Raw genomic sequence first — 12,439 nt, 5'->3', positions numbered from 1 at the left:
ATATCACACCACTGAGCTCTGTTTCGAACCCTAGTGAGCCGCCTACATAGGGAGCTGCCTTCTCGTGCAGCATCCGATTGATTTGAAACACTCTGAACTCCACATGTGACACTGATTCGATGTTAGCATGTTGCAAGTTAACAATACAGTGGTTTAAAAAAGGCCTTTTCTGATGGCTCACCAAGAGCAAAACTATGGGTAATGCAGAACATAAAATGCAACTAATCATAAATAGTTAGGATAGTCAAATAAATAGATTATCAAATTATAGAAGAGAGGAGAAAAAACTTTTCATATATATGTTAATTCAAATGGAGCTGAAATAAACTAAAATATAAATACTAGGTGGTGAAAACTTAAACTAAACATTTTTTTAAATGTTGCCTGATATAAGTTAAACTACTAAAATTACTAACTGAAATAAAACTAAACCAGAAATTAAAATTGCACAATGTAAAACGTTGTTAGCTGAAATAAAATAAAATACAAATATTAGGTGAAAAACTTAAAAGTTTTGAAATGTTGCCTGAAATAAGTTGAAGTACTAAAACTACTACCTGGAATAAAACTAAAACTAAAACTAAAACTATTCATAAATACTAAAAAAAACAAAAAAAAAAACAAAGATACTAAAAATTAATTAAATAAAATAATAACAACAACAGTGTGTTGATGTAAATTCATCTGAACTAAACTGTGTAACGTAAAAGAAAAAGCAACCCAGGCAACATTAAATATGTTTGTAGTGAATTATTGGTGCCAAGAACATGAAACCATTCAAATACAATTTTGTATGATTAAAAATGTTGGTGCATGAACATAAAAATAAATCTTGAGTCTGTACTTTTAATGTAAAATCTAATGTAAAACCACTTGAGAACCAATGGAACAACAAATATACGCTAGTGTTCAAACGAAGTCGAAGTCTCTTGTGCTCAGGAAGGCTGCATTAATTTGATCAAAAATACATAAAAAATTGTGAAATGTTATTGCAATTTAAAATAGCTTTTTTTTCTATGTGAATATATATTGTAAAATGTACAGAATTTATTCCTGTGATCAAAGCTGAAGTTTACTCCAGTCTTCAGTGTCACATGATCCTTCAGAAATCATTCTAATATGCTGATTTGCTGCTTAAGAAATATTTCTGATTATTATCAATGTTGAAAACAGCTGATACATTTTATTTTTCAGGATACTTTGATGAAAAGAACGTTCAAAAGAACAGCATTTATTTATTTTTTAGAAATGTCTATACTGTCACTTTTGATCAATTTAATGCATCTTTAGACACCGTCCAAGTAGGCAGCTCACTAGGTTTGGCAGCAGAGCTGCATGTTTGATACGTGTTAAACCAGACACAGGATTCAATGGAGTTTGTGTTACTGCAACAACGTCAATATGTAGACAGTCCGAGTGTGTGTGTGTGTATGTGCTTCAGTCCGTCACACTGTGCTCTCCAACATCCACTCTGTGCTGCTAAAGGTCACCCTCCGGCTGCAGGGCGGCGACACATCTGTGTTGAGCTGGGTGGTGGATTTGTGCCGGCGGGTTCGAGCCCGTCGCGGGTAACTGTGGCTCTGGAATAGAGCATAGTCTCCGTCGAAGGAGAAGCGATGCCGAGTCCGGGCCAGCTCGCTAGGCAGGAGCCCCATGTTGGCCAGCGGCCCCTTCCGAGGGGGCTCGGCCGGGTTGGCCCCGGAGCCGATCAGACACAGGGACATGGTGGAGCCCGTCAGACTGCTGTCCGTCTGCGTTTCGTCGCCCAGACTGGCTCTCCGAGACGACAACGATGGCGCTGCTTTATCAGACGGAAGCTCGACTTTGAGCTCCTCCTGCATCTCCTCCATCTTCAGCAGCACCAGAGCCTTGCAGTCTTTCCCGCCGGGCGACTCGGCTCGCTCCTCCTGCTTCGAGGCGGAGCGTCCCAGGCGGCTGCCGTTGGTCTGCGAGTGCACATTTACACCGGTGTCTCCTTGCGCTTTGGCTTTGGCCGCGTCGGCCCCGCCGTAAGCCTTGTAGCGGATCATGAGGATGATGATGAAGACGAGGACGGAGGCCACGATGATGCCGCCGATGATGATGATCATGGTGCCGCCCAGGAACTGGCTTGGGATGAAGCGGCACTGCCCCGCCTCGGCACCCGTGTGGAACTGAACGCAGCCCACCACGCGTGTGGCTGTCAGAGACGTGATGCCGTCGTCATACACCGCCAACACACACAGCTCATACTCGCGGCCCGCCGCCAGATCGTTGATCCTGAACGTCTTACTGGCCGACGGAATCATCCTAGACACAGACAGGACAGGAAGACAATTCAGAAAGGAGGCATTTTGAGTCACTTAATGAAAAATAAATGTTACATTTGATGTAATAAATCAAAAGTTTTAGCGTTTTCTAGTCTTATTTATAAAAAAAAAATAAAAATGACAAATTTTAAATAAAACAACTACTAAAAATTAAGCTAAAATAAAAATTTAACTGAAAATATAAAATTAAAAGCTAATTCAAAACATTAATAAAACTCTTAAAACAACAACAACGTTTTGATGTAAATTTATCAGAATGAATATCTTAACATAAATGATTTCCCAATCCAGCTAGGTTCTTCTACAATTACCCCATCAAGGTCGGTCAGAAATATTGGTGTAATCTTTGATGACCAGCTGACCTTCAAAGATCACATTGCAAAGACTGTTCGATCTTGGAGGTCTGCATTACACAACATCAGAAAGATCAGGCCCTTTCTGACAGAGCATGCTGCACAACTTCAAAACTTCATGTCCAGACCCTTGTTATTTCTAGGCTGATCCTAGGACTTCCATCATGCACAATCAAACCTCTACAAATGATTCAGAATGCAGCGGCACGACTGGTCTTCAACGAGCCCAAAGGAGCCCATGTTACACCTCTCTTTATCTCCCTGCACTGGCAACCGGCTGCAGCTCGCATCAAGTTCAAGACATTGATGCTTGCATATAGAGCAGCCTCAGGCTCAGCACCAGCCTACTTCCACTCACTATTACGAATCTACATCCCCTCCAGAAGTCTGAGATCCGCTAGTGAGCGACGCCTTGTGATACCGTCACAGAGAGGTTCAAAATCACTCTCGTTCACCATTCCTGGCTGGTGGAATGATCTTCCCACCCCTATCCGGAATGCTGAATCCCTGACAATTTTCAAGCAACAGCTGAAAACTCATCTCTTTCGACGCTACTTGACTTCATCCTATATTTATAAAAAAAACGTCTCAGGTTACGTATGTAACCCTGGTTCCCTGAAGGGAATGAGACGCTGCATCGACGACGCTACGGGAACGCCTCCAGCGTGACTGCGCTCTGAACCAGAGTGTAATCTGTCCAATGGATGGGCGAGACGTCATAGGCGGGTGACGTCACCGACTGGGAAGCATAAAAGCACGTGCGGTGGAGCCGGCGTTTGCTTCTAGGAATGAAGCGACCGCTCGCAGGGATGCAGGAAGTATGGCCTCGAGACGCAGCGTCTCGTTCCCTTCAGGGAACCAGGGTTACATACGTAACCTGAGACGTTCCCTTCCAGGAACTCGAGCTGCGTCGACGACGCTACGGGAACGAGATGCCCACGCCACCAGACTTCCAAGTACCTGTCTTGTGTGTATCACTAGGAGCACAGCGAGGGCGAAACGTACTAGAGACTCTAGAGACTCCCGCAGGGGTGGCGAGCTTCTCAGCTCCGCTACACTTCGGGGCGGAAGAAACTGAGAATATCGCTCGCTGGAGCCAGCTGCGCCCTGGAACTCTGGCAGGGTTAGCAGACTGGTCTCCCGAGGGCACTGGGGGGAGACGGACACCGTATAATGAGGTGTAACCCGCTCTGCCCCAGAGAGGTCTGCCCTCGTAAGTCCTGGCCATAGCATCAGGACTGCCTCAGCCTCAGCCTGCTATTGAACGTCGGTCCTCAGACCCGCGTCATTCCTAGGAAGATCAGGCTGATAGAACCAGACCCTGCAGGCAGGACCCAAAGAGACACATTCAAACCCTCCTAGGATCAGCCTCTCAAACCCCGTTGCACACCGTTTCCAGGAAACACGTCGTTCAATATCTTTGAATATAAAATCTAATGTAAGAAAATTGTGTTCAAATTCAATGGTGTTACCAATGTTGTGATATGTATGCATGCAATTTTTATTATTAATAGTAATAACAACAACAATAATAATAATGTTAGTTTAGGTATTATTGTTTATTAAAATAAATTTTTATTATTAATATAAATTGATATAAATGTTAATATTGACACTGATGTTAATATGTCAATGTTTGATTTTTGAGAAATATTTAATTTTTGTACTGTGTTTGGTCCTGAAGCAGATGAACTAAATGATAAATCAATAGTTATTAAATTCATACCAGCATCCATAAAACCCTCTAAACAGGATTATAAAGGTGATTTAGTTGAATTTTATTGTGAGGCAGCGTTCTCTTCTCATACCCATAATTCTCCTGTGCTTCCCCCTCTGAGGTCTCCATCAGTGCCTGTCCGATCATCCTCTGACCTGTGACTGACTGCTAGTGATGACAGAGCATTTGTCGCGCTGACCTCTGACCCCTGAGACAGGCTCACGCATCATCACACCCCGTTTCAGAGCGGCCAATCAGAACGCGGCTCAGAAGCGTGGCCTGCAGGGTCGAGCCGGGATCCGAGGTGAAGAGAAGCGTAAATCCAACAAGACATTTCATTTAGAGCCTGTTGTTTAAGCCTCGCCCCCGCTCTGATCCCAAACCGTGGAGCCGAGAAAATAATGGCACACGGATCCCGGAGGTGGAAGCGCAGAACCGACGGAGGCCAAGAGCTCATAACGCTTCATTTTCACAATCAAAAGTGACACTCTGGAAAATATTTTGAAATGTAAAAGCGTGCATAAACACATCTGATTGAGTTCAGACATTTGTAACTAACTGCATTTGACATACTGCAATAATCATTCAGAAATCCTTTCTTGTGCAAATCATTACAGTGAAATGAACGCAACAATGAACAAAATAATGACAATCCCACAGAAATTCATTCTGCTCATGCATAATTTTGCAGTAACGTCTCCCCTCTCTCTCTGTCTCTCTCTCTCAAAACATTAGGAAGTCTGATTCATTTTAGTGAGGGTGTTAGTATCAATATGTTAGTCTTAAGGTTATCTGTATGCCAGTGTGCTCCAAAACAGTGAGAAAATTAGCATTTAGAAGATATAAGCATTCAAAGCTTGCAGTTCGTCACTTCCGCCAAAACATCTATTTTTTTGACGTCACATCGTACTTTATCTTCTCATCAAACTTTCTGTCCAATCAAATGCTCTCTAGAATTTGAAGCGCCCGTCCCCTACACTATAAATAGATGCTGAAGCTGCGGCTGAAATAGGTCACTTGTTCACAGAATTAGTATTTTCTGTAGAGTGAATGGCACGTAGTGCACTATACAGGGGACAGGGAACGATTCAGACAGTGTAAATACACTTTCCATTGAGGAAAAAAAGAAGTCTGGTTTTGCGCTGTCACACTAACCACTGCACCGCATGCACACTCTGCTCCGGTCCAGAGACACAATAGCATGGAGCGGATCACATGCACGAGTCGGCGCAGACCACAAAACGTATTGGATCTATTTGAATTCTCAGAAACTCTTATCTGAGACCCATTAGACAGCGCTGATATTAGCTAAAGCTGCTCAACTACACTGAGCCTCAGTGAACACGCCTGCGCTGATAGATTCTCCTGATATACACCAGCGCTAACAGGCATCTCCTCCATCCGCTGACATTTACTTTACATGTCCACTCCGGCTAAACGCTCAAACTAACCACCCTAACCAAACATGTGCTGCAAAAACATCTTTCTCCATTAAAAAGCAGGTGTATATTCAAGAAAGCAAATATTTCATATAACAGTGGGGGTTTTAGCATGATTCTTGTGGACTACAGCTCCCATGATCCTCTAGTGACAGCAAACCAATGCATTTGAAAGTATGTTTGGTAAAATTATATATATTGGTATATATTCTCAAGAGTTCATGTATTGTATATTTTTCTCAGTCTAATTAGTTGCAGAAATGATCATTAAATGCCATTAAATATCACATTGTGACATCATTTTCCTGAAAAATTAAAGTGCCCCTATTATGGGTTATGAAAGGTTCGTATTTTGGTCAAAAATCACTTTCATTGGCTTACAATATGCATTTATTTTTCCCTTACTTGCTCAATGACTCCCAAACGGTTCGTTCAACGATGCATTTTTCCAATCCCCTCCTTTGTGTTACGCTAATCTGCAGTGATTGGTCGATTTCATTTTCATTTCATCTCGCCTGTAACGCCTGATAAAGCAGTGTTTGTGAGTGCAGCTGCTTTGTGTACAGCGTTACCGGTGAAACAGCTATTTTTATCGCTCCAAAAGCGGCACCTAGTGGCAAAGAAAGAATTAGCATTTTCATTCAGACCAACGCGAAAAGACTAACAAGTGGGCGGCCAATATGCTAATGTTTCATGTTGACGTCAACGGCTTGGAATTTGTTTACAAAACGACTCGTTTTAATTATCAGAGTCGACTCTTTCTTTTGAGAGGCAATAACTTTATACCAGGTGCACTTTCAGATTTAAAACTTTGCAGGATGTTTTCATTCACTTAGAGCTGTGTTACAGTATTACACTGCATGAAAGGTCATTTTCAAAAATCCATAATAGGGACACTTTAAGCATATTTTACTAAATTCTCATTACTGTAATGCAAAAAAAAAAAAAAATCTGATATGTCGAAAATAAAACCCCAATTTAAATATCATTATAATATTGTTATTAGCATTGTGACAGTTATGCACACATTTATAGATGTATTAAAAATACTATTATGTTTTAAATATATATAAAATGGATGTTAAGTTTGCAGTTTGATCTCTCCAGAATGTGTAGATAAAGATATCTTCAGAGGATTTGGATTTTCTGTAAATGCGCTGCCATTTATAGTCTTCCTGACACAGACACTGATGAAATGACTTCAGTCCTCGGGCCTGGATCTCATCAGACGCTCACCAGCATTTAGAGACTCAAAGCGCATTTTTTAAAGCAGAGGTGCAGGGTTTGCCTTCACAATGCGCCATCGTTTAAAACTGTGAATCTCACTAAAATCGTCCAAAACTTCTCTGACTCATATTTTACCCCCCCCTCCCCCCAAAAAACAAAATATAAATTCTATTTTGAATAAATATAATATTTTGATATTAAATATTACACATTTTTGCATTAACAGTTTTCCTGATAATTAAGCAGATTTTGTATTCTAAAATATCTTTACTGTAATCCAAGGAAATCTGCAATTTGAAAAGATTACTGAAATAGTAATAATAAATTAGTGAATAATATAACTTTTTGCATTGTGACAGTTTTCCTGATAATTAAGCACATTTTACCCTATATATATATATACATATACAGTGCCCTCCAAAAGTATTGGAACAGTAAGGCCAATTCCTTTATTTTTGCTGTAGACTGAAAACATTTGGGTTTGACATCAAAAGATGAATATGAGACGAGAGATTAACATTTCAGCTTTTATTTACAGGTATTTTCATCTGGATCTGATACACAACTTAGAAGATAGCACCTTTAGTTTGAACCCACCCATTTTTCATGTTACCAAAAGAACAGATAGAATTAACATAGATTAAAGTGAAAAAGACTTCATATTTAGTTGCAAATCCTAACTGCATCAAGCCTGTGACCCATTGACATCACCAAACTTTTGCATTCATCTTTTTTGATGCTTTTCCAGGCTTTCAGCGCAGCCTCTTTCAGTTTTGGGGGGTTACTCCCTTCAGGCTCTTCTTTAGCAGGTAAAATGCATCCTCTACAGGGTTTAAGTGTGGAGATTGACTTGGCCAGTCTAAAACCTTCCACTTCTTGCCCCTGATGAACTCCTGTGTTGTTTTGGGTCATTATCTTGCTGCATGATGAAGGATCTCCCAATCAGTTTGGTTGCATCTTTCTGTAAATTGTCAGACAAAATATTTCTGTAGACCTCTGAGTTAATTTTGCTGCTGCCATCATGTGTTACATCATTAATGAAGATTAATGAGCCTGTCCCAGAAGAAGCGATGAAAGCCCAAGCCATTACATTACTTGTGTAATGTGTACTATAATGTACACCTGTGTACACTGTGTTTCAGATGAGCTTGTATGTTTGGGATCATGAGCAGATTCTTTCTTTCTCCAAACTTAGCCTTTCCATCACTTTGGTCCATAAAATCAGTCCATAAAACCTTGTCCCAGAATTCTTGAGGCTCGTCTCCTATTCTTCTTGCTAATGAGTGGTTTGCATCTTCTGGTGTAGCCTCTGTACTTTTGTTCATGAAGTCTTCTGCGAACAGTAGATTGTGATACCTTCACTCCTGCCCTCTGGAGGTTTTTGCTGATGTCACTAACAGTTGTTTTAGGGTCTTTCTTTACAGCTGTCACAATGTATCTGTCATCATTCTTTCTTCTTCAGGAGATTCCAAATGGTTGTACTTGCTATTGCCAGTGTTTGTGCAATGGTTTGATAGATTTTTAATCTTCTCTCAGTTTCACAATTTCTCGATTTTCACCCATAGACACCTCCCTGGTTTTCATGTTGGTTACATGTCTAACTAACTATAAATGCAGTCTGCACTAGGGCTGCACGATTAATCAAATTTTTTTTTTCCCTGCATTCAGATCATGCTGCGTTCACGCGTTATTGGTCACACTCACACAATAACAAAACACTATTAATTCACCAATCAATCATAAATCTCGATCACTTTTCTCCCCTCCCTCATTGGCCACGTTCCGCTGTCACTCACGTGACGTGTAACAAGGCGGCAGACCTAAACAGAGTCAATTGGCACGTTCGCAGAATGATCAAAGTACCACGAGAGCGATAAGAAAGCAGTCGGATCCTATGCATTCAAATCGCTCTTGTGGTACTTTGATGTCATACGGTGATCATTCTGCGCAGCGCTGCTTCAACGGTGCTGCGCAGCATCAGCGCTTGACGGAGGGCGTGTCTGAAGCTTGATGCTGACCATGGTGCTGACACGCCGTCATAGTGATAACAGCCAATAACATACTTTTCTGGTGCTGCATGAACGGAATTGGCTAGCGTCTGCGCTAGGGTATTTGCATAAGACGATCTGATTGGCTGACGCCTGCGTTGGCGCTTGAAAAGTTGAAAAGTTTTCAACTTCTGCCGCGTGCGACGCCAGTGAAGCGACGTGAGGGACCCACAATTCAGTTCGGCAACGCTTGACGTCACTCCATTCAAAGTAAACGAGAGGCGTTGACGCCGACGCCCCGTGTGAATGTGAATATTTTTATTTATTATTGTTAATGTTCTCTTATGTTCAACAACTTAAAGCTTTAAAATTATTCACTTTAAGGGGTCTAAAATAAAGAAAAGAGACAATTTTTTGTTTCTCCAGCACTTTATTATACTGAATGTCCTGTGTTTTTTTTTTTTTTTGCACTTGAGTGCAATACATTTTGGTTGAAAAAAATGAGAATCGTGTAAGAGAATCGTGATCTCAATTCCCATGGAGAAAAATCGTGATTCACATTTTAGCAAGAATCGTGCAGCCCTAGTCTGCACGGATCTGAAACTGAGCGCAGACATTCAGTGCTATTTATTGTTTGAATAATCAATTAATAGGACACACCAGGGCAACAAAACACACCTGTCAGTCACATGTTCCAATACTTCTGGTAACATGAAAAATGGGTGGGTTCAAACAAAAGGTGCTATCTTCTAAATTGTGTATCAGATCCAGATGAAAATACCTGTAAATAAAAGCTGAAATGTTAATCGCTCATCTCATATTCATCTTTTGATGTCAAATCCAAATGTTTACAGTTTACAGCAAAAATAAAGGAATTGGCCTTACTGTTCCAATGCTTTTGGAGGGCACTGTATATATACACAACTCAAACATAGGTTTAATTTTGTTTTGCAAAATACGGTTTCTCGTTCAGGAGGTGAAAAGAGAGCTGGACACTAGAGCACTAGTCTAATCTAACTTACTGAGTTGTTCAGTATCAGCTTGATCTGGGCTTTTAACACAGACGCGTCTGACCTTTAAACCTCATGGCGAGATCTCCGTCCCATTGTTGGATAAAGTTTGGCTCTTTTCCGAGAGTCTTTGGGGTTATCAATAATTCAGCTGATCTTTAAAGCACCTGTTATTATGTAAATGAGTCATTCGAGTGTGTGTGTGTGTGTGTGTGTCGGCCTTCAGTCCAGCGCAGATCTCTGAAGTGAACGGAGGTCTGACGTTTCTCTTTATTTCTCGAGACTGTAGTCGAATCATCCACTTCATCCTCGACACGAAATGCTAAACGTGTTGCAATGAACCGAGGCGGTTTCGTGATTCCTGTGAAAATGAGTGTTTGTCCTTGAGAGCAGTGATCAGCAGTCACTCGTTTGTGCCTTGTTCACATTCCCAGTGTTTCCTCGTTATTACTGAAGAGGGAAAGGTGTTTTAATTTGAAGCTCTGTCACGTGTAACGACGGCCTGACATGGCTGCGCTGTGTGTGTGTGTTCGGTGAGATGAAGGTATGTGTAGTGCTCGTGTCCTGCAGCAAGGCCAATAAGCGTCAGAAGTGTCTGTCTGTCCATCTGTCTGTCTGTCTATCTATAGGACTGACCTGTTCAGTATGAACAGTATGGGTTTTTAACATTTACTGTGTCTCACCTTTAATCCTGAGGTTTCTTTCTTTCTCTGCTTAGTCTTTGTTGTTATCAATAATTCAGCTGACCTTTAAACAACCTGTTATTATGTAAATTTGCTACAGTTTTAGTGTGTATGTCAGTCTATTGAAGAGCTTTGTGGCTGATTCAATTCTATTACTTAAAATAAAAACAAAAACAGAAGAAAAAATTAATATGCAAAAATAATAAATAATTACATTTAATTATAATTATGTAATTATAAAATAAAAAAACAAATAAATTATGTACTGTAAATAATATATAGCATTTTTAGAATAAAAATATAAATATAAAATATTCAAATAATAATAATGATAATAATAGCTTCTTTTTTATTTTATAATTATTATTAGCTAGCTATTAAACTATGTATTTTAATATGTATTTAATTATAATTAAAATAACATAATAATCTTCTAATAATAATGATGATGAATAAATATTAAAAGTATTCATATACATACTTAAAAATAGTTAAATATACAAATAACAATAATAATAGATATTAGATTTTCATTTACTTCATAAATAAGTTGGTATAATATAATTGTGAACTGTAATTGTAATACGCACACACACACACACACACACACACAAACACACACATGTATACATGTATATATATATATACAGCAGTTAAATATGCAAATAACAATATTAATAGTTTTATTGACTTTATAATTATAATTATTTGTGAGCTATGTAATTCTGACATATATATATGTATATATATATATATATATATATATATATATATATATATATATATATACACATATAAAATTAGAACAATGTTCATAATAAAAATAACAGTTTCTATAATAATAATAATTATTATTATTATTATTTTAAGATTAATTATTTTATAATAACATTTCTTTTTCTTATAAAAATATTAAAGATCTTTCTTGACATGTCTATAAAGAATAAGAGTTATAAAGTCTATAATGGATCTAACTCTATGTAATTTTGCCTGGAAAGCTGGTTAACAGAGATTCACGAGTGGCTTTTAATCCAGGATGAGTTACAGTAGATAGACATCTGACTAATTGGTGTCTGGAGTGAGCTGAGGTTAAGTGCTTCAGTTAAAGACACAACAGGGGATCTGAGAAGCCGTCCATTTCATTAGTCACGTCTGCCTTTATGTCTCATAAAAGAAGAGTTTTTTACCTGTACACCAGGGTGTCGTCGACGGTGCTGTTGTACTGGATCTGGTACATTCTGATCCCGGGAATGTGCCGCTCGGACGGCCAGTGGATGACGGCTGAGTTTGCGGTCAGGTTTTCCACCACCACCCTCTTGTTCTGCGGTTTGGTGTCATTGCTGCCGGATTTGGTGGAGGTGGTGATGTCGGAGAGCCCCGGGTCGGCCTCCCTCATGTGGCCCGAGTTGTTGACGAAGAGCGGCAGCGGGATCATGTTGACCTCGACAGCTGCGGTGGCGATGCCGGCGGCGTTTGAGGCTACGCAGTTGAAGGCGCCGCTGTCCTTGAGCGTGGTGATCAGGATGTCCAGCGTGCCGTTGTCGAACAGGATCGTGCGTGAGTTATTGTGCACCAGTTTGCCGTCGGGAAAGCGCCAGTGAATGGTAGGATCGGGGTCACCCATCGCCTTACACTTCAGGGTCACGCCCTGACCCTCCATCACATAGGGTTTGGTGACCTGTGTAAAGAAGTAAAAAACAATGTTAATAAATG

At 40.1% G+C, this 12,439-nt stretch overlaps 1 protein-coding gene across 2 annotated transcripts in view; it reads right to left on the bottom strand.

The window, feature by feature from the left end:
- Positions 1 to 834: 834 nt before the first annotated feature.
- The window catches only part of LOC306854476 (leucine-rich repeat and fibronectin type III domain-containing protein 1-like), a 61,775-nt gene continuing 50,170 nt past the window's right edge, over positions 835 to 12,439 (bottom strand). The window contains exons 3-4 of one of the 2 annotated variants that reach the window (XM_079392525.1): positions 11,914 to 12,404; positions 835 to 2,289 (exon numbers count right to left, since the gene is read on the bottom strand). In XM_079392525.1, the coding sequence (XP_079248651.1) occupies positions 1,446 to 2,289; positions 11,914 to 12,404 (1,335 nt within the window). In that variant the 3' untranslated portion in view covers positions 835 to 1,445. The remainder of the gene's footprint in view (positions 2,290 to 11,913; positions 12,405 to 12,439) is intronic. The other variant, XM_079392524.1, reaches the window with a different exon arrangement.

This window comes from Barbus barbus (genome assembly GCF_936440315.1).
Source record: "Barbus barbus genome assembly, chromosome: 34".
NCBI classification, from domain to species: Eukaryota; Metazoa; Chordata; class Actinopteri; order Cypriniformes; family Cyprinidae; genus Barbus; species Barbus barbus.
Note: the sequence above shows the minus strand (reverse complement) of the source record. Positions and strands in the feature narration are given on the sequence as shown.